Source organism: Astatotilapia calliptera, chromosome 7 (assembly GCF_964374335.1).
Source record: "Astatotilapia calliptera chromosome 7, fAstCal68.1, whole genome shotgun sequence".
Taxonomy (NCBI): domain Eukaryota; kingdom Metazoa; phylum Chordata; class Actinopteri; order Cichliformes; family Cichlidae; genus Astatotilapia; species Astatotilapia calliptera.
In genome coordinates this window covers 65,168,663-65,191,477 of record NC_137428.1, presented here as the reverse complement: position 1 = coordinate 65,191,477, position 22,815 = coordinate 65,168,663, and the positions used below count along the sequence as shown (strand labels likewise).

Genomic DNA, 22,815 nt, shown 5'->3' with positions numbered 1-22,815 from the left:
GACTGTAGTTTTATCCAGTGATGTAAAAGTATATTTCAGTGTTTGTCCCTTTACATGTATGGACTCAGTTTAGTGACGACAGAAGGGTGTGTCGCTCGAGTTGACCAGCTCATACGCTTTAGTCCATTTACTGGAATATTCATTACACAGTCATCAGAGACGCTGCTTCACATAGATCATAATGAAAATGGCCCCAGTGACAGCTCGGAGGTGAGGATTATATTAAAGCTTAAATGTACAGACCACGAATAAAAATGACTTTTTTAAAGCAAAAATACTGATTTCAGACCCTCAAAATATAATATTTATTATGTCTTGTGAAATACAAACATGGATTATTGGTGACTTGGGATATTAGGAAGGATATTTCTCACTGTTTTATGACATTTTACAGATCATCCAAATATTTGTCATTCAAAAAAAATGCCTTAATCATGAAGTAACTGAAAGTTGCAGCACTAAATGTAGCTTGTTTTTGCGGGTTTGTAGGTTCAACCTGGACCCAGAGATGAAAGCAACCGATGAGATGCTGTGGGAAGCGCTGGAGATAGCTCAGCTGAAACTTGTTGTTAAATCACTTCCAGGAGGCTTGGGTGAGACATCTGTGTTTGTTCATATGTGTGTGTCAACTATATCGCATTTGCAAACTGTTTATTTTAAAAGACACACAGAAAGTAAAGTGTGCTCACCCGGATCTGAACATTAAACAGAAAAATTAATTCTTTCTCAGAAGTTACATGCACTCTGTCAGCGTCACATCTACCAGCTGCTCGAGTGTCCCCATACAAAGATCGAGCCGCTGTATCAGATGACATGAGCATTCATTTTTAACTCGCTGCAGTGGCTGTTTTATGTGCTGCTGCTCCGTCCTGCACAGTCTTCTGCTCGTGGTTTTGACACAGGACACTAGACAGTTGCCGCCAGCAGGACGACTCGCGGCCAGATCAAATATTATCTGAAAGTCAAGTCAGAAAATCCAACGTGCATAAATGATGAATGCTTGAAGCGATGATGTTGCACGGGGCCGTCTTTGTGTGGACATTAACACTGGCGCGTGAGCACTTCCAGTTTATCACTCGATTCCTTACGTCTCTGCCGTCCTCTGGAATTCATCACAACAACAACAAAAGAAACTCTTCTCTTGTGAAATAAGCCTGCTGCTCATCTCACATTATCAATTTTAGTCTTGTGTGACACTGACGAATGTGTGTGTGTGTGTGTGTGTGTGTGTGTGTGTGTGTGTGTGTGTGTGTGTGTGTGTGTGTGTGTGTGTGTGTGTGTGTGTGTGTGTGTGTGTCAGGATGTGACAGGTTCAAGCTAAGCTGCTTGCAGCTTTAGTTTATGTCTGCTGGAACCAGATGTTCAGTAAGATATTGATCCCTGAGGCTGGAGCTGATGGCTAATTAAGTTCGTCCTTTGATTTGGTTTAAGCAACAATACAGTGTGCTATAGATTTATGCTGTGTGGTGAACCAACCTGAGTCCTTGTTACTGCCTTTATATGTTCATAATGGCAACTGTAGTTTGAGGAATTAAAAAATAACCTTATTAATCATATTTAATGCAAAACACCAAACAATGCCTCTCAGTGTGACTTCACTGTATAATGCAGCTCACCCCTCCCATTATTTCTAACCCTTTACATTCACCTTGTAACTAGTTTGATTCCTGTTGGAAGCCTCTGTTTGAAGAGTGACACGCATCCTACTGTTGAATAAACCGAGCGCCGGATCCTCTCGTTGTTTCTTCTTTCTGTATATAAACGTCAAACTTACATGACGTTACAAACAAAAAGAAAATCTCAACATTCAGCGAATTAAGTCATTAATTATTTACCTAATGGTAGATTTTTTTTATTCTGTGTTAGGTTAAATCACTAGAGAGCTCTTTGGTTCTTCAAGCATTTTTATGACTTAACCTTCATCATTTATAACACTGAGGAGAAAATGGGAAATCAATATCCTATTGATCTGCAATCCAAAACCTAATGGCTAATTAACTTTACCCTCTTACTCTTTACACTCTTACTTAAGAAAATAACTGAACTATGTAGTTCCTCTGTAGTGTCATGTGTCGCAAAAAACAACAATAAAAATTGCTTCTAAATTCTGGAAATGATTGAAACATATTGAAGTGTATGTTTGTGTTTTCAGATGCCATAGTGACAGAAGGAGGAGAAAACTTCAGTCAGGGTCAGAGACAGCTGTTCTGTCTGGCCAGAGCCTTCGTCAGGAAAAGCAGTATCCTTATCATGGACGAAGCCACAGCATCCATAGACATGGCAACGGTGAGTGTGTAATTAAACAAAGAGCATCTTTAAGGCAGAGAGTGGAGAGCAGGTGTGAAGAGAGAGAAAAGAAATGAGAAAATCAGAGAAAGGGGAGGTGAAGGACACGAGAAGAGCAGGGGTGACACAAAGTGCACGCGGTAATTTTCATCTGTGGGCATGGCAACAAAGAAAATGAAGGAAAAGCTGACAGACTGAATGATTTGTGAATAGATGTGCAAAGGTAAAAGATTAACACTTTGTTCTTTTGTAGAGTAATATTACAAGAGGTACAGAATGAGAAAAAAAAATCTCAGCAGTTTTGGGAGTAAATGGTAAATGACCTGTATTTGTATAGCGCTTTACTTAGTCCCTAAGGACCCCAAAGCGCTTTACACTACATGTGTAACATGTAGTGTACATGAGTAAACCTTTAACTGATGCTTTTTGCATGCAAGGAGAAAAAGTGTAGGAGAAAACATGCATGAAGTGCCAAGAGAAAATCTGAAATAGAAGGAAAATACTGAGCACACCGAGAGCCTGAGGGGAATTTCAGGAAATGGTTGCTCCGTACTTAAAAGCCTCTCTTTTATACGATTGGCCACAAAGAGCGCCTGTTCCAGCTTACAATAAGGCAGCAGCACTGCCCTCAAGGAAACACGATTGAGCCTGTAAGAAGGGACGAGACAATGAACAAGAGATGATGGTTTGAACTAGAGATGGACCGATCCGATATTACGTATCGGTATCGGTCCGATACTGACCTAAATTACTGGATCGGATATCGGAGAAAAATAAAAAATGTAATCCGATCCATTAAATATCACGAAAGGTCTGGATAGCATGTGGAGCTTCGCTAGCAACCTGGCATTTCATCTCCGACAAAGTTATCCCCGAGAGAAGTAAAGCAAGTGTGTAAGTCCATCTCTGAATGTTTGTAAAGCATTCCCACGTTAAGCTTAACAAGCGACTGCCTCTCGCTCTCCGGCTGCTACTTCAATCGTGAAACTGCTTAATGATCAGCTGATCGGCTTTTTTGTCGCGAGTCCGTCTCTCTTGTTTGTTTTTGGCCCACTTTGCACCAGAAAGAGGAAACCAGCGGCTGAACAACAGCAGAACGTTTAAGCTTGATAAGCTGTTGTTAGAATTTATTTATTTTCTTTCTTATTCTCATTTAAAATGTCGAGCTTTTAATAAATAATTATCTGACACCCAAAGTTTTAATTTGATGTAAAATGAATAGAAGTCAATTACTGTATATAGTGACTATTAAGTCTAATATATACCCTAGTAAACTATAGTACTTTTTACTTTGGGAAGGTACCATCTGTGCAGTCTGCAATTTTGTTGAAGAAAGATGTTGAATCTATTTAATATTTCTTGAAAAATAATTGATTTCTGTGCATTTTTTTTCACACTGCATCAAATTAAGGTTGATTACGTCGATTAAGCATCATGAGGTGGCGCGTGAGGGGTGGTTCCCTATTTTTTATTTATTTATTTTTGTTGTTGCTGGGAGTTGGAACCCTATTAGTTAGGTTGCTTAATATTTACGCTAAGTACTCTTTAAAATACCAGAATAGGGAGGATGGTGTAGGTCTAAGTTTATTAGATTGATCAGTATTGCTGAACTATGAAATATTTTTTTTGTATACAGGTATAACAGAATAGCTTTAGTGTAGTTGTTGTTTTAAACTTGAGTATGAACTTGCAGACTTGCAAAATGCAGCAAGATATTTTAAAAAACACTTTTGTTGATTAAAAAAACACTATATCGGATTCATATCGGTATCGGCAGATATCCAAATTTATGATATCGGTATCGGTATCGGACATAAAAAAGTGGTATCGTGCCATCTCTAGTTTGAACAATAAGGGTGAAAATGTGATTTTTTTTTTTAAACAACACGAATGATGATGTTAACTATCGAAAGCACCTTTTGTTTTTACACAAACTCTGAATCCCAGTGAAGATAAAAGCATGTTTGCTTAAACTAACCTCCCTGCCTCCATCTCCACAGGAGAACATCCTGCAGAAAGTGGTGATGACTGCTTTTGCTGATCGAACAGTAGTTATCATAGCAGTGAGTATATCCCCCTTGCCATTTACAGTAATGCATACAGCTTTGGCATTATCACAAGGACTGCTGACCTTTGCACTGCACTGCTGACGCTTTAAACAATAGCTTTGCCGGCATTTTAACCTTGAAAAGCTACAAATACAGTGCTAGTTATTGAAAGAGGAAATCAAGGCATGTTTCTGGTCTTATTCTTTGTTATTGCAATTACATTATAGAGAAATAACAGAGGTTAAAAAAAAAGTATGATAAAATGTGTGGTGCTCACTTTTAATATTTCTCATGAAATATTTAAGAACAAAAGCCAAACAGCCAGAAACCTGATGAACTCTGGTATTTACAGTGGATGCAACCACACACTTAATTTACCAGCCAATATAAAGATGCGCATACAGCTTTTTCTATCGCAGCTTTGTTTCTAAACCGTCCGAGTGATCTAGCATTGGCTGGACTGCTCACTGCAGTAATTACTTTCTTCTGCTCTGTCGCGCAGCATCGCGTCCACACCATTCTCAATGCCGACCTGGTGATCGTGATGAAGCGGGGGATCATCCTTGAGTACGACAGACCGCAGGCTCTGCTGGACAAGGAGGACAGTGTCTTCGCCTCCTTTGTGCAAGCGGACAAGTAGCACAAGAGGAGGAAGAGTGTGGAAGCATTAAAGGAAGACATTCAAAGTGCAATTGATCCCATGGAATATATTCCTTTTATTTTTTAATCATGTTGTATTATATTTGTACATAAGAATGTTAATGCTTTGTTAATAAAACATAACTTATCCTTAAAGTGTGTGTCCAGAGTTATTTGTGCAGTGAGACTAAAAGTGTGTTTTGGGCATTTGTTAAACTTGCTGTTTGAAACTGATTAGTCATCATGGGATTGTAAGTTTAAAATGACCTGGAGCTAAACAGACAAATAAATGCACACTGCCAGAAACAAAGCATGCTATAAACATTCTTCATGTGCTTCTAGTGGGATTGAGGCTGCACTTAATGGAGTGAACACTGACAATCTGACAATAGAAATTTATAAAGCTGGGATGGGCTCGGAGATGAAAAACAAAACAGACAAGATCTGGTTTCTGTGGTTGACCAGCCCACTGCCTGCTAGTGCCTAATGTTGTTTAAGTTACAAAAACTCTGACCATTATATGATCGGATAATAAGCTGCCTGTGGCATAGCAGCTACACGGCTGAACAGTTCTTAATGCGTAATGGTCTCTCCTGCATTCTCATTGAAAATGAAAGGAAGGGCACCACTCTGGTGGTAATGGTGGTAGTGGAGGGAGGGACTGCCTCTCCTTCTCACGTTACCAAGCTATAGCGAAGTAGCGAGATCAGCAAAGAGCCAACTGCGCCTCATGACCCTGCCTCCTCTTCCAAATGTGATAAAACTCAGCTCAGAGGCCCATTACGCGGCGATAGAAGGAACATTTTACATCTCACTCGATTTCCTTTACGCACAGGGCCGCGGTGAGTGCATACCAACGCAGCGGTAGATGGAGATCACAATGGGAACAAAGCGGTGTGCCACAACTACGCATGGTCGCTCCATTTCGTGAGTGACGGCGTCAGCTGCGGAGCTGTTAGAAGAATCTTCTCATGGGATTTGGCGGTTGCGAGGCGCCTGATCTGGAGGCAACGTGAGGAGCACACATACCTCCAGAAAACAGGGCACTACAAGGCTCTCCCTTCGTGCACCTGACAGCTGCCGAAAAGCTGACACCGCACCGGTGAGTACCGGCTGGTAAGAGAAGTCACCGGGAGAGAGGAGAATTCATTTTTTTTCATCCAAGCACAAGCAGGCAGCACCTTCAAAGCGAAACGGCTGTGGGTACGTAGCATGGGAGCGCTATGTTGTCCAGGAAAGGACTCATTCCTGAAGATTACTTGCTTACACGTTTGGCCGAGGATGTTCTGCAGCCCAAGTTCAAGGCGAAAGCGGGGAAGGCTCGGTTCGTCTCCAAGAACGGCACATGCAATGTGGCGCATACCAACATCCGAGAACAGGGCCGATTCTTGCAGGATGTGTTTACCACGCTCGTGGATTTAAAATGGCTTCACACGCTCATCATTTTCACCATGTCGTTTCTGTGCAGCTGGCTCCTTTTTGGAATGATCTGGTGGCTCGTTGCGTTTGCGCACGGCGACTTGGACCAGAGCGGAGACGACTTTATCCCGTGCGTAACGGATATTCACTCCTTCTCCTCCGCGTTTCTGTTCTCTATAGAGGTCCAAGTGACCATCGGCTTCGGGGGCCGGATGATCACGGAGGAATGCGTCTCCGCTATCATCATTCTGATCGTGCAAAACATCGTCGGGTTGGTAATCAACGCCATCATGCTTGGCTGCATCTTCATGAAAACCGCTCAGGCCAACAGGCGCGCGGAGACGCTCATTTTCAGCAAACACGCTGTTATCTCTATCCGAAACAACAAGCTCTGCTTTATGGTTCGCATCGGGGATCTGAGGAAAAGCATGATCATCAGCGCCACCGTGCGAATGCAGGTTGTCAAGAGAACCACCACGGAGGAGGGAGAGGTGGTGCCACTAGACCAACTCGACATACACATGGATAACCCAGTGGGTACCAATGGCATCTTCCTGGTATCTCCCCTCATCATCTGTCACATAATTGACAAGCACAGCCCCCTTTACGAGCTTTCAGCCTCTGATCTGTTACACCAAGACATAGAGGTGATCGTTGTGTTGGAGGGGGTAGTGGAGACCACCGGTATCACCACCCAGGCCAGGACGTCCTACGTGTCTGAGGAGATCCTGTGGGGACAGCGCTTTGTGCCTACAGTGTCCGAAGAGGACGGCATGTACGCAGTGGACTACTCCAAGTTTGGCAACACTATGAAGGTCCCAACACCTTGCTGCAGCGCTAAGAAACTGGATGAGGCAGGTGGCATCGCTCGGTTTAAACTGACCGAGGGCGTCACCTTGCGGGCGTCAGTAAGAAGACGTCGGGGCTCCGCGGTGGCTCGAAGGTCCAGGCTGGAGACCATGAAAGCTCACGATTAAGAGTGTGAAAATCATGTCTGCGAGCATTTTGTAGGAGTGTTAACAGTCTAAGATTGGTGGTTATAGATTCAGATAATCATATTTATTTTATAACATATGACAGGGATTACCTGTAATCAACAATCAGCATATTCTCTGCAGCCGTATGCAGCCCGTGCGCACAACATGCTTTTATACTCAGGGTCAGCGTGAAAATGAGATAGAATGCACTGATAATTAGAAGTGACTGTTGTATCAAGAGTGAATCAGCTTGCCTTTTATTTAAAGAAAAAAGTGACTGCATGTGTCCTAAATAAATAAAAGAACGCTGCTAGAAATGGTGTTGTGAATGGGTCACAAGACGGAAATGAAATTAGAACAATGAGGCACTCCCACAATTAAGCAAGGCGTTCTCAACATGCGGAAGAACTCATTAGTATATCCCCTGATTTTACACAGCATAAGTTATAGCACAGTAGGCTGTAGCACTAAAAAAAAAATCTGCACTACAGTTTCTCATTACTCTTGTCGATGGCTACATAGCTGCCAGCTACTCTGACAAAGATTAAAATACAAACAGTCAAAGATCAGGGCTGAAGAAGCAGTCATACCCAAACCCAACTCTACAGGCTGGATCAAACTAACCTTACAGTTCCCACAGTACAGTCAAAAGAATCATTTACATTTTATGAGATCGCATTTTCCACTTGCAGAAAAAAGGCGAAATGTAAAGTATAAAATATATTTATTACAGAAGCATCGTGGATGAGATTGTGCTATACTCAAGTATGACTTCCCTCCAGTTAGCTCTTTTCAAGTTTCACATGTATCCTTCCACAAAGTCTCTCCAGATAAGGAACCAAAGGTTTTGGCATTTTCTCCCTAAACAGACAGGCAGCCAGACTGCCCTCGAGGTCTCCACAGAGGCCAAACGGAAGAAAACTGAGTTCTTCACTCTCCAAAAAAAGATATCTTTTGCCTGCCTCCCATCTTCCATTAATTCTAACAAGCTTCTGGTCATACTAAAGAACCTTTGATCACCATTACAAAAGGGTCAACACATGCTGAGTAGTATTTTATCTTAGGAGTGAGGTGGAAACAAAAATTCCAGTGTGAAGTTGGTGGAGTTCCCATTAAAATGCTCACATCAGGCTGCTTCTTCAATTTCCACAAAAAACAAAAACAAACAAAAGACACAGAGACAGCTGGCATTTCTCTCTTTTATTAGATTATAATCCGCAGAGCTTAAAATATTAAATTGCTTTTAACTTAGTTAATAATTAAAATACATAAAAACAAGAGCCAGAACTGAGGAACCCTGCAAAAAAAGTTAAAATAAATAAAAAAGGAGAATTATAAATTGAATCCTCCTCCATACAGAGGCTATTTCTGACAGAACCCGCTTGTGATTCTTTGTACAGTAAAGTCCAAGCAGACTGTGCATTTTCTATACATGTGTAATGATACTGTTATCATTTCCAAAGTAATTTTTCCTCTGATATATATATATATAAAAAGCAAATTTAAAGGGACTGGTAAAAATAAAATAATTTTTATTTTGCACTGGAATTACTGGTTTAAACAGCAGAGCAGCATCACACCATTGCCCTCACCTCTCACTCCATCCCTCTCTCCCCCTCTCTGCGCCTGCAGACATTACCTCATGTCTTTGTCCTTCTGTGCTGCTGGAGTGAGTGGGTGGAGATGGTGTTGGTGGGTTAAGGGGCTGCTGCTGTGTGAGACACCAGCAAACAGCTCTGATTCACCTTATGCAGGCACCAATCTGTCTCAAAGTCTCGATTCTCTGATAGGATTAAATATCTCTCATACAATCTTTATATTCTCTTCTCCGTCTCCCCGTTTCTGTGGCATCTTCCACATCTTTGCTGCCCTCTAAAGGTAAGCTCTGGGATATTTTTGTTAAGGGGTTCCCCTGGTGATTATTTGACTATATTGTAGTTAAACACAATCGACATCTGTCTGAGCAGTCTGGTGAACAAGGGATAGAGAATGAAAATGAGTAGAGTCTCTCTGGCAGCAGTGACGTATTCTCTCAGGTCCTGAGTAGGAAGCGCTTTAATCATCCCCCACATAAACAACCCAAAACAGTGATTGGCTAGTATCGCCCCTGTCAGGCAGTAACATGGCTCCCTACTGGCCAGGGTAGTGGCCGTGCGCCTGTCGGCCGCCTCCCACTGTCGAAGGGGGGAAGGACAAGCCCACAAGTCAGCAGAGACGCCTCTTCTCCACACATCAACAACACTGTACAATAGTAGGTCGAAGCAAAGCAGAGCCCCCCTTCCTGTACTGTATGTTAGGCAGAGGATAGAGGGAGGTGAAGTGCTGACAAACACACTGCACCTCCCTCTCAAACCAAAAATAAAAAGTCAACAAAAAATAAAAGAAAATAAAAACCAAAAAAAATAAAACACATACTTTTTGTTCCTAGTTTAAATTGCAGAGAAGGTGGGAGGAATTTGTCCCTTGGAGGAACGCTCACGCCAATTCCTGCTGGCGTGACAAACTCCTCCCCTACCCACCACCCCAACCCTCCCCCTTGAAAAATCCCCCCTCCCCCCCTTTTCTTCCGGCTGGTTGGAGTTGTAGCGAAATATAAGGGTAGTGGAAGGTCTCTTAAGTCCTGCTTGCACCAGGGCCTGGCTGTCTGTCCTTCTCCATCTGATCTTCTAACACCCCCGCGGCTGCCGTTTCACCACCGCCCCCCCGCTCATCTCTCCGTCACGTGGTTTTGTGAAGAAGGGGAGGGTGCTGTGGCGGAGGGGGCCGGGGTTAGTGCTGGCAGCGGGGCAGGGGCGCAGAGGATTTCGGACAGGTCGTCCATGATACAGGTCTCCTTGGGGTCGACCAGGTTGAATTCCCTTACGAAAACGATGAAATGTGCATACAGAGTGTTCAAGTGGCCCTGCAGTTCCAGAGCTACCGTCTCTTTAAAGTGCGCCCAGTAGAGGTGAGCCAGCACGTGGAACAGGTACCGGCAGATCTTCTTTACCAAGGACTCAAAGGAGTTGGGGAACTCTTTGCCTGAAACGAGAAAAAGACAAAAACAATAATAACTAAATGACTGAGCTTTTGGCAGTATTATGAACTGGCTCGTGTTGCCAGTCCCTGAATAAAATATTATAACTTGGTGTGAATGCAAAACTAAAGATGCAGCACTGCTGTAGGTTTGCATTTAGTGTGAGTTATTTAAAAAGTGCTGATAATATTCATTGCTTAGATAATAAAGTAAAAAATCCCAAGACTCACAAAGCCTTTTGATTGCAATCTACAATTTCTTCCTGCTGTTACTCAATGGACTGCTGCTGATTTATGGTACCCTACACTTCCACATCTGCACCAGCAGGGGGAAGTAAAGTGCTTTAACACTTGAGAGCTGCTCTGGCCCGCACTCACCATATTTTGTAGGAAAGATTTCCTCATCTGTGACCAGTTTCTGACAAAGACTCATTACAAAGTCTACATATTGTGGAGCAGTGCACTTCGTCTTCTTCCCCTTCTCGTCATACCAGTAGTATATTCTAGAAAGAGAGTAACACAGAGGAAACGTCACAATCCCTGTTATTACAACAACATTAAGACATGAATGGAGAACAGGATGTGATTACACAGCAGTGATCAGAGCTTTAATAATCATAATGAATGCTGCTGAAAGAATGTGTGTGGCTCATGTAGCAGCAGCAAAATTAGCTCAGACAAAAGTGTTTGCTAGAACAACAACAACAAACCTTATTTATATAGCACATTTAAAAACCAGTGGTGTACCAAAGTGCTTAACATGCAAGAAGTAACAGGGAAGGATGAGGGCTATGGCAAGGTACCAAAACGTGCTAGCATGGCATTAAAACACACGAAGGCAAAAGAATTGCATATAAAAGCATAAAAGAAGGCTAAGTGTAGAGGATAAAACAGTCAGAAAAAATTAATAATGAATTAAAAGTAATTAAGAATAAGCCGAAGATAAGAATAAGCGTTAAGCTAACTATCAAGCAAGCGTTAACTGGTAGAAAAGGCAAGGCTAAATAAGTGGGTTTTTAACCGCGTATAGCGATGGGGAGGTTATTCCATAAATCGGGTGCAGCCAAGGCAAACGCGCGGTCACCTCTAGTCTTCAGCCGAGATCTCGGCAGTACCAAGAGTGACTGGGAAGATGATCTTAATGCTCTAGTAGGGGTGTATGATCTAAGTAGCTCAATGAGGTAGCTTGGCGCTATATTGTTAATAATTCGGAAGGTAAGCAGCAGGATTTTGAATTGAATGCGGTAGAACAGAAACGAGCAAGCAGGAAGATAAAATAACACAAGTGACAATTAGCTCATGAAAAATCACCTGCTTTGTTTCCTCATCGAGGAAAAACCCAGCCCTCTAATCAGAGTATCACTGTATGACTGAAAGTGATACGTCAATCTTATGCACAACCCAGATATTATGTTTACATTTTTTGGCTACAGCGGATCCTGTGACTCTGAGTTTTAATTTCCTGATCAGGCCACATTGCCTCTTGCTGACACTGATCCCCCGTCAGTCCTGCTGCTGGGCAAACATTTCCGTGGGGGCTGACCCAGATAACTGAATTGTAAGCGGCTGGCTTGGAAACATGGTTAACAAAAGGTCAAACGGGAGGTCAGCAGGCACCTTAGAGATAGATGAATGAGCCACGGGAGGCTTTTCGAGGGCTGTCAGGAGACGAGATGTTGAGACAGAAATGGCAAAATAACCACAGGGACGAGAGATGATCTCTGAGTTGGAGAGGCCAGTGAATAAGCAGATAAAATGTGAGTGCAGGTGTAGCGGTCTGCAGTGCGGCTGTGGGAGGCAGCAGGGCAGACATAACAAAACCTGAGGAATGTAAAGTGTCCACATAGCTGATCCTCCAGGAGGCAACTACTGACCACAACAGCAGGACATGACACTTACAATACACTAACAGACAGACAGTCTAATACTGTGTGCATGTGGGAGACGGGCTAAACTACAAATATACCTGTGCTGCTAAATACACAGAGACAAGCAGACATGGTAAAGATAACACAGTGACTTAGTCAGACTTCATGAACGGGGCACAGACAGCTTTTCAAATTTAATATGCTTTTGCTTAACCTTTAGTTTGTCTCTTTTATAGTGTCCTCGGTTTATAGTTAAGAAGAAAAAGAAGTTATAAAAAAAAAATAAAAAAATCAAATCGTTAAAATTGTTCGAGTGTGTACAACGAGCGCCTGTAGAGATGTAAGAAGAAATCTGATCACAAAACAAGATTAAATTAAGTAAATCTAATTGAGGATACTTTATAAAACATGGCTTTATGCCTTTTTCAACTTTCTGTCTACTGCAGATTTTGATTCAATTGTATTTCTTAATTTCCTTCCTCACTTTATTTTGCTTTTAAATACTGACTTACACAAAAACTGACTGTGCAGTGAATGTTTAGCTTCGAGCTAAGTGACTGGATGTTTTTTTTTATTCTTTCCTAATGACGTACGTTTTTATAACAATGCTGAAGAAGTGGGTGTATTTTCAGAAACAGAATCTAAACTGGAAACATCTATAAGAACTCAATGTATAGTGAACACAGTGAGCACTTCTATCCACCCACCTACACAAAATGGGTCTAAATAGTTACCAAATGGTTCTGGTGCCTTCAGAGCTCATGGAAACATTTTCTTCCAAAAATAGTGCTCAGCTCTGCCCTTGGGCAGGGGCACTGACGCTGCTGCTGTGACTGGGCCTCAGTCAGTTTTAACCACAGAGGGCGGCGCGTGCCAGGTCCTGCATAGGCAGGAAAAGGCGGGGTGCTGGGTACCAGGCAGCGGAGAAAGGTACAATCCTAAATGCTGGGCTTACATTTGGAGTTCAGACTATTTTCATTTTCACTCCAACTCTGCGTCTTTAATATTCAAGACATTAACTCACAAACAAAAACCTGTTAATCTGCTCCAACGCCGCCTCCGTTCAAATACCGCAGGTGAAGCATGTTTGTCTTATTTGTCAGGGTGTGGGTTAGAAGCAGTAGCTCAAGGTGACAACAGTGGAAAACTTCATTGTCTGACAGCTGAACTCGTGATTACTGTCAAACACCAGGTTGTTTGTCGATGTCTCAGAATTCGGCTTGAGTGATTGCATTACTTACAATGTGTTAAGAGGTGTTTAGTGATTTTTGCGGTTTTTCAAAGTGTGGCTAATCTAGTTTTTCGAGCCTTCAGCAGACACAGGGGAAAAGAAGGCCTCTTTTTAAGAGTCAAGGCCTCATAAAAAGACTGCACCAAACCTCAACAGGGGAAGCAAGTTCAATAAATACTTAAGAGTTAGTCATAATCCCCTTGTGTTAACATGAGATGGATACACCTCTGTCAGGATTATCCTAAACAAACTAATGTAAAATATGCCTAATTTACTGCACATAGTAGTGATAAACTAGTTTAGTACAAAAGGTATGGGTCTAAAAACGTGACAAGTTTCAAAAAATATCCTGTGTGGTGACTTCAGAGCGATACACATTTCAGCCCCTGGACTGGAACCGATTGCTAACAAATGGCAAGAGATTAAAGGCAGACATCCTGGTGACACTTTGATCAGAGAATCAAGGAAATGTGTGTGTGATGTGAGTGTAATGATATTAGCAGGGTTCAGACAGCAGCAAAAATCACAGGCTGGACTGCAAGGCATTGAAGTTGAACCTGGCCCAGGCTACACTTATTAGCATGTGGACTCTACATTTGCCAGACTACATCAGGTTTTTGTCTGTGCAAGCCAGTGATAATAATGAAAAGAGGAAAACTAGTGCTTAAAAAGGCCATGCCTTGGGTGCAACATCTAAGCACATCAAAGCACAGCAGCCCTAACCTTCTGTTTGTGAGGGGCAGCCAATCAGAAAAAAGTTGACTTAATAGGTGAGTGGCCTTAAAGGCCCCCTTCCCAGACCTGAGAACCTGGATGAAGGACTAGTGTAAAATAAGGATCATTTTTGAACTGCCAATCATGCTAATAAATTCACAAAATAATACGAAGCTTCAGATGAGCTGAACAGATCTCCTTGAAAGCTTTAAAATACGCACATTTCTATACTGTGTGGGTAGTTAGAAGACCGAGCACCTCCTCGGGGTTGTGAGTTCGCCCTTGCTGACCAGAGAAACGTTGCTTAATGAATTATCCAATAGGACACCAGATTTCTGATGAATAAACCAATAAGGGCTCTCCAGGTGAGTGATGAATAAACCAGAAGTGTGGGCGATAACTTACGTGTTGCAGGCCGTCATGGCTTGACAGATCTCCCCAGTGCAGAACTCTGAGATAGTGCTGTACTGAAGGTTGATAAGATTGAAGAATGTTGTTGCTGTGGGAAAGAGATGAGAGAGCACAAGACTGTTGGTCATCCACAACACAGGAATTATAACAACACTAATGCACAGGCATGCCAGTGGGTGAATGACCGTAAGAAGATATGTTATTGTCACGTTCTTCTTTGGCTCGTGAGGACACACCTAAAATTGTATACGCAATGCTTAGTGGGAAGTCAGAGTCACATGCGCACACACTAATTCCAATTATCACATCCTTCAAAAGATGTTTTTGTTTCTGATTCACACAAAGAATGGGAGGGAGGCTTTGACAAGCATTCACCTAAAACAGACAGGTATTTTTGCTGCAAGGTAGAACTCCTGCACAGCCTTATACGCTTGCACAACAGTGTAACAAAGCAAAGCTGGGGTCTATAGGGGCTCAAGTAAACTATTCAACTGTCAACATGCTTGCAAGGCATGTTAGTTGTAGGAAAACCCGTCCATCTTACTTGTAGTGTGAGACTCCTTAAGTAATACGTCTTCTGTGACTGTGTTTTTTTAAAGCTTTGAACTACTAGAGGGACTCCCAATGTAATCATCTCCAACAACAGGAGACATAAATACGCTAAATAAGGCAAAATGTCAACCGATTTTTACAAAGGAAAGAAGTAGATCCCTTGCTATTCCTATTAGGATTAAACTACCATCCCACTAGTTCCCACACATTTTCCCCCTGCGCAACATAGAAGCCTGAATTTGCTCATAATGGCAAATATACATTCTGGTAAAGGCTGACACGCTGCACTGAGAGTGGCTGTAAATGGTGGCGTGTAGTGTTGCACCGGGAACAGTCTCTAAACTGTGCCAGGCCTGGATCATGTTAAAGGCTTAGCTCCCTTGTCCTACTTGTTATATCCAGGTGAGTGACAAGCGCATATAGATGTGGAAAGCAATTCCAAGCCCCCGAGAAAACATTACAAGTGGGTGCAAACACCAAGCTCGATCAATGAGTGCGGACCTCACTAAATGTCTTTTAAATGCCGAGCATCTACAAGTGTCCAACTCTATTGTTCAAATTTGTCACGACTACCACAGTCAAAGGCACTCACTGTTGCTGGCTAGCCATTCGTTGAGATCTATCTCTCTGGGCAGCACCACCAACTCCTTAAGGTCGAAGTCCACCACGCGGACTTTCGTGAACTCTGGTTCCAAGTACTGTTTCTTCTCTTCTGCTGGTGGCTTCTTTCCATTTGGCTTCGTTTTGGACTTCCTGGAATATAGAAGACAACAGGGCAGATTAATAAAATGATAAGGGTGCCGATAAGGCAAATACAAGATAAAGTGAAGCGGGAGAAGAAATTTACTAGTGCCTGAGATTTATGCCAGCTGTAAAACTACAGTTTAGTTTGAGTCTGTAAAGAATGAAAGTTGCTCAGGCTGCTGAAAACCCCCCACATATATTCTACAACCAGCCTTTCAAGATGAGCTGGTCAAATGATAAGCCAACAGTAAATATAGAAACAAAACAGCCCAAGTTAGTACTTCAGTAAAATTCCACTGATAAACAGGGAAGTCAGCATAAAATAACTGGTATGCATCCAATCCATAACAGATTGCAAAAATATCAGTTACGAAACACAAACGTTCTGTGACTCTTCCATCGTTTGATTAACAGCAGCCTAAAGAGACCAAACAAAAGAGCCCTTTGTTACTATCCTCCAACTCTGGCTCAATACCGAATGTTTGTAGAATAGCTTCTATAAAGGCAGCCATCTCCAGCTCCTTGTACTTCCACTGTTAGTTTTAGTGCTGCAATGTGATATTGCACTCTGCCAGAGTTCCCAGGGCTGAGCCCTTTCTTCCCTCAGCTCCTGCTCAGTGAAGGCACTGCCTTCCTGGGTTAAAGGTTGAAAATCTTAACAAGCAGCAGACTTTGCGCAATCAACTGTCCACCCATCTTCCTTTTTCACAATTTTAAAAGTTAGGACTAATAATAACCAGCTTAATCTGCTATTCCATTCAAGCCTTTCCACACCCTGTAAAGACTATTATTCTTCTCGATTATACATGCGTCTTTATTTCGCTCCTACTTGCCAGTGCTACGCTGTTTTGGTTTGCTGAAGGACAAAGGAGGTTCAGTTTGCTCCTTAAATTTATTGTGCTACTGCTGACCTTCATTTCCAGCCTTCTTGAACTTATTGCAAATTCCCCTCATCCTCGTTTCTCCACAACCTCCAAACACAATGATCCATCAATGTGTTCTCGGCTCTTGCCTTCTGTCCTTTACTTCCTGTTCACAGCTCACCTCACTGGAGTTTACAGGAGGAAAGTTAATTGGCTTGTTTTTCTGCATGAAAAAGGGTATTAAATTCATGGAAGAAGAGCAAAAGAGAGCAGGCAGAAGTAGAAAGGAATGGAGCGAGGAGGGAAGATCAACACAGGCCCAGCTGATATCCATGGGAACTAATAAACACTTTCAAAACACGACTGGACTGTAAAGCACGAGGCCTCTTGGCCAGAGCTCCGTGTTCAAAAGCCTTTCACTGTTTAATTCCGTTCTCCAGGAAGCATCGCCCAGCTTTCCACCTCAGCAAACAAGGAAAGGCATGTCAACATAATACAGACAGATACAGAGCCCTGGAGCTTTTTACTTTGTAAATGTTTAAGACACCCCCGCCCCCATTTCCTTACATGTTCACTGTCTCCTAATTGATCTGTCAGACAAATGCTTAGCTGTAAACTGTCTTCTGGATGCGTCTGAAAACACTGAAAGACTCACACTTGCATAGTCACACTCGCAGACACACACCAAAGGTTGCAAAGGTGCTAAAGGTTCTTGTTTGTTGGGAAATTATTCGGATGTTTCCGTCAGGCAGTACCTGAGCTCGTTTTGGCATCATTTAGAAAAAACAAAAGTAAAACCACAGAGACACTGGAGATTACACGCTGATGGTTAATTATTAATGACAGGCTACTTTCACCAGTTGCTCCACTCATGTGTCTTAAGGCATCTTTCTGTCCTTTCCTCCCATCCTTCTCTCCTCACAGCACCATTTGCACTGTACTTTGAATCTACGACGTGGGTACAGTGCAACTGTAAGCTGCAACTATCTAGACTTACTCTTGATTGTCCTGCCCAACCAGCTTTCAATTTACCCCACACTATGAACTGTACCGAGTCAGTTTTAATTGCCAATCTTTTTTTCACATTTAAAAGTTCCTTCAAGTGCTTGTTTTTTCCCCCCATATCTCCTTATCGCCATCTGCTTCCTTCCTCTAGCCAAAACAAACAGAAAATACCCCCCTTCCCTCTCATGAGGGCACAGACATATTCATGTGGTCTGTGTGGTTTTGCGCTGTAAGCTACATGTTCTATCACGTGAAAAAGCTTTTCCCGACAAAAGAGCTTCATCTTTGGATACCATAAGCTCTCACAACGTTTCAAAGGTTTTGCTAAGCCTTTCAGAACAACTGGTCAAGTCCTGTGAAATGATCCTTTTAAAAACATTGTTTCACTGAGCCATTTCCTGCCTTTCTTTTTGTAATTTCATAATTTTCCCACACAATTGCCTCCTCCAGTTCTTACGAATATTTGAGGATAAGGGGAGGTGATGGTCTGTAGCCATTAGTTTATTTTAGGATAAAGAAAACTTCCTCTTTGCCAGCACTCCTCCCTTCACACAACTTTCTGATTGGTAATGTTCTCCAAGGCAAGTTTTTGCCATAAAAGGCATCAGATGCCTCTTTCTCCTCGCCAGATCAGGGGCAGATCAGGGCAATCCAGAAGTCAGGAGTGTGGGGGAGAAAAGGAACATGTGCCTGGCACCAGCAGAAGCAGGTCCACGATATGGCCTCATAATCGAGAGATACATTTAAACCTGATTTATATACGAGTGGATGGCGAGAAGCAGGAAGAAACACCTGCTGGTGTTTATCTGCAATGAAAACAAAAAGGAAATAGGGCTGTTATACAGGTTAGGCAAAGTTCAGTGCTGCAGAGCTGTGGAGTAACTGACCCGACAGCTGTTCAACTCCATCCGTTATCCACTCTCACCCTTTCACTTTTCCCAGCAATGCCACCTCCCCCACCATCAAGCCATCTTCTCTCACTACCTTTCCTCTTGTACAAGACCAAAAGTACAGAGCAAATGCACTGTGTGTGTCGCGCGCAGACACACACACACGCACGCACACGCACACACAGCAGTAGCCCCCTTTTCCCACCAAAGAAAAAGTAGAAGAAGCAAGTTCTATCTGGTCTGAAAGACTGTTTGTGTAGACATGTGAGCATCAACCAAGCCAAACATGCATATACGTGACGTGCAAATGTTAACTGCTGATTATTTTCTGACTGTGGGCCAAATAAATCCTGAATACGCTTGGTTCTTACAAAAGGCTCATCTAACAGAAAAGGAGGAACCTCTTGGACTTGCTTTTGGCGTACCTACATCTCATTACCAGAATCTGGTTCAAATTAATCGTGCCATCGGATGGGGCTACATTACCGCACCATCTTGGAGAATTAACTACAGTAGTTTCTCTAACACCATAAATTGGCGACTAAACCGCTTCAGGAGTATTCAGAACATGCCGACTTCTTCTTTCCATAGTTAATCATCTCCATATCACCAAATCACTGACATTAATGCTTTAAAATAAAAGAAAAAGAAAAACAAACAACATTTTCAGTTTTTACTGGTTCTTTCTGTGAGTTGAACACAAACAAAGAAAACCTGTTCAACAAAACCCATGTTCCTCTTGAGCCTTTGGCTCCAGGCGAGCAAAATATTACACAACTGTTGCTTGAATTGGCTTTTTGGATAACAGCGGTATCCAGCGAGTGGCATATGGACGCTTTAATGCAATCTGGTCGGGTGACACTGACAATTTTTACCATTTTCTTTAAGACAGCTGCTTTCTATATGAAGAGCTTTGATCTGACTGATAAAAAAAAAAAAAAGCGATCAAATGCACTGGCACATTAAACAAAATATAAATATAAAGTAAAAAGTAAAACAAAAAAAACAACAACAACCAAAAAAACAAATCAGAAATCAGCACTGGCATCCACTGGAGGTCATACAGCAAATAAAGCCTTACTATGTGCCCAGACCTTAAACACACGTCATAGTTTAAGGATCAAGTCATATATTGAAGTGCATCTCTAATTTATTTCTCATTTCTAAGCCCATTATTATACTAGTCAAGTTTAAAAAAGTGTGATAAAACTCTGAATAATACTGAAATTTAATGATAAGGCCAGAACAGAGTGAATGAACTCTGCTATTTTGTTAAATAAGCAGCTTTCTCCAAGTCTGCTGATCTATTTCAGGACTTAAATTAAATAGACCCAATGGCACCCTGCCCTGAAAAACCACAAAGAGGGAAAAAAGCAAGCAGTCTGAGCGCACCAAAGCTCCACCACAGCAGCCATTACAGAGCTTACAAAAGAGACCGACTTAAGGATCGACTAAACCTGAGGTTCATCCTTGTTAAGTCAGTACTGCCTTATTCAGAGTTAAGTATAGTTTTAATATTTTGCCAATTTTAGTTTTTGGACAAGAAAACAAAAACTACAACAGTGCAGCTGTCACCACTTAATCAACAGCTTTACTGGGGGTGAAAGCAGCCTCACAAATGAGTAAATGAGGACTGTAGCCAGGGTGCGGACCTAAACATATGTAAATGTACACACACACACACACACACACACACACACTATTTACTAGCCCTGTTCTAGCAACTTCTCCTTGTTATCCTATCAAACATCCCATTTACTGGCTCTCAGTCTACCAAAATATGCAAGGAACCCCTGTGAGCACCACATTCGAGCCTCATCATCATAACAACACAAGGGTTTGGGACTTAACCACCTGTGAGTGTAATCTTGAATTGATTTAACACAATAGGAAGCAACATACTGAAATAAAGCACAATTTCTCGACACCAATCATCACCAACCATCAATCTACTTGTAGAAAAACGAGAACGGGTAAGGCATAAATACCTAAAAGCCATCTTAGTAATCTTTTGTCTAACCTCTACTCATAACAGCGTCTAAGTCAAGGGCATTGAATCAGTGACTGAAGGAGGAAATAGGATTATATAAGGTCGGTGTTAACTCAAACAGGGTAATTTTATTTAGGTTTTACTGAAGATTTCTGAAACCATCCCCCCCCGCAAATACATTAAGGCTGTAGTTTCTCGGTGATCAGCACATTTCTTGAGCACGGGTGTTGAGTTCGCAAGAAAGACGGAGCAGAAAAACTTGTTCTTGCAAAAGACAACATACTGTACAACAACACTTTCTGATGCTGCTCTTATATCCAGCCTAGAATATGTTAAGCGAACCTACAATAGTGGGGAGTCCCCTCACTATCCCTCTCCACATCTTCACAAAACACCACAGGATGTGAGGCATGTGCCCTTTGGGCTGCTGCTTGAAGAGAAGCACACCTGGCCGAAGACTTGAAAAGTAACAGGAACCTTCATCACAGCATTAACATGACTGTCTGTCCCCTGGAGGAACACAGTCATAATGACTGTGGGCCTCTGACACAAACAGAGTAGACACATTTATTCTCTATAACTGGGGTAGCTCTATCACGTTGTATGACACACAAACAGACTGTTAACCCATATATTGGGGTCAGGCATTCCTCAGGTATTAAGTCTGCGCCTTCATATTATGACCTGTAGATAGCAGTAAAATTCTTTTTTATAAATTAAGAGGCTAATTACACATAACCTTGGCAAATATTTGACCTTTTATTCATTTTTACTTTAAGGGAAAAAGGGGGTAATTTTTTTCTGTGACTAACACAATTAAGTATGTTAAAATACTACAGGCGTCTTTAATAATTGATTAGACTGGATGAGAAGATAGTGTCACATTTCTCCTGCTCTTGTTGAGTCTTGCTAAGAGCTGCAGCGAAAGCAATTATTAGTTTTCAGGTGATCCTGATAATTTGCACTGACCCCAGAATAACAGGAGCCCAATACTTGTGTAATTACTGCAGGCAAGAGGCAGCAAGTTTATCTTGATTTAACCACAGATTAGAGATTTTCTAGCTTTAGATACAAAAACAACAAATTAAAAAAAAACGAAACAAACCATATTTAACTGTTAGCGCTGCTGTAATCAGAAGGTGGTGAAATATGACGACAAAAACAAACAGGCAAAGTCGACGCGGGTTTTTGCGTCTTCGATAAAAGCAGCATTACGACACTAAAACAACCCACTGCTTCGGCTTCATTAAAAGCAACACTCAAGTGAATAGCAGATACAACACTTTTAAGTTAAAATATAAGTTTTACCTTAGTACTTTTCCAACTGCCTGGAGCACCATTTTGCAACTTAGTCCGGTTTTAGAGTTTTTCTGAGGGTGCATGACCTTCTTATCTACAGAAAAGAAGTAAGAGTCTCTGACCATAGCTTAAAACATGAAGAGAGATGTCAGAGTCTCTCCTTAATACTGTTAAGCTGTAGTCTGCCTGTAAAAACACTACGTTGGGACTTATCAGAAGGTGTGACTCACTGTAGGGTAGAGAAAAAAAAACGTTGTGAGCACACTTTACAGAAAGGCGCTCCTCCTCTATTGCTCTCGTCCAATCGCAGAGGGGAAAAAACGTGCAAAAGGGGTGGGGTGTGGTGACGTCAGTGTCTGCCCATGTGGACGTGGTTCAGCCTTTCCCCAGAATTGCAGTTACAATGTAGCAACAGGTGGTCCGCAGGTAAACGACAAACAATAAAGAGGTGTCGCTAGACTTTATATACCTGCTGATTTACACAAGCATGACCGTTTCTGGGTTTACAACAGTGATACTGCATATGTATGCTTAAAGTTGTTAACTTTCACAAAATAAGTTGGTGCAAATATAACTAAAACCAATATATGCATTTTAAATAATGCTCAAACTCATCTGCCGACATTGAAAATTGTGGATGAAAAGCGTTGCAAGTGTAGGTAAAAAACATTTATTTCTGTGTTAAAATAACCATTAAAACCTTCGTTCACTTTAATTGTCTTGGATGCTGTGCAACATTCCTCCTGTTCATTCTGAACTTCAACTGAGTCAATTTATGATAGGCTGGCAGCAGTCAGGCGAGTTCAGACATGCTGTAAAAGCTGAAGAACCAGTGAGCCAATCAAACAAAGCCTGCTTAAAAGC

The 22,815-nt window shown here is 42.0% G+C and overlaps 3 protein-coding genes across 11 annotated transcripts in view; 2 read left to right on the top strand and 1 right to left on the bottom strand.

The window, feature by feature from the left end:
- The window catches only part of abcc8 (ATP-binding cassette, sub-family C (CFTR/MRP), member 8), a 63,240-nt gene extending 58,111 nt beyond the window's left edge, over positions 1–5,129 (top strand). For all 5 annotated transcript variants that reach the window (XR_013910681.1, XM_080304895.1, XM_080304894.1 and 2 more), the window contains 4 exons: positions 490–593; positions 2,153–2,286; positions 4,287–4,349; positions 4,837–5,129. Coding sequence is in view for 4 of the 5 variants with exons in the window: in XM_080304895.1 (XP_080161021.1) it covers positions 490–593; positions 2,153–2,286; positions 4,287–4,349; positions 4,837–4,974 (439 nt within the window). In the remaining variant the exon portion in view is untranslated. The remainder of the gene's footprint in view (positions 1–489; positions 594–2,152; positions 2,287–4,286; positions 4,350–4,836) is intronic.
- Positions 5,130–5,276: 147 nt separating this feature from the next.
- kcnj11 (potassium inwardly rectifying channel subfamily J member 11) lies at positions 5,277–7,686 on the top strand. The gene has a single exon (XM_026176518.2). The coding sequence runs from the start codon at positions 6,197–6,199 to the stop codon at positions 7,367–7,369; it is 1,173 nt and encodes a 390-aa protein (XP_026032303.2). The 5' UTR covers positions 5,277–6,196; the 3' UTR covers positions 7,370–7,686.
- Positions 7,687–8,554: 868 nt separating this feature from the next.
- Positions 8,555–22,815, bottom strand: part of mob2a (MOB kinase activator 2a) — a 56,926-nt gene continuing 42,665 nt past the window's right edge. For 4 of the 5 annotated variants that reach the window (XM_026176524.2, XM_026176520.2, XM_026176522.2 and 1 more), the window contains exons 2-5: positions 15,753–15,913; positions 14,603–14,696; positions 10,763–10,887; positions 8,555–10,390 (exon numbers count right to left, since the gene is read on the bottom strand). In XM_026176524.2, coding sequence (XP_026032309.1) covers positions 10,077–10,390; positions 10,763–10,887; positions 14,603–14,696; positions 15,753–15,913 — 694 coding nt within the window. In that variant the 3' untranslated portion in view covers positions 8,555–10,076. Of the gene's footprint in view, positions 10,391–10,762; positions 10,888–14,602; positions 14,697–15,752; positions 15,914–21,960; positions 22,189–22,815 lie in introns of those variants that run through there. The other variant, XM_026176519.2, reaches the window with a different exon arrangement.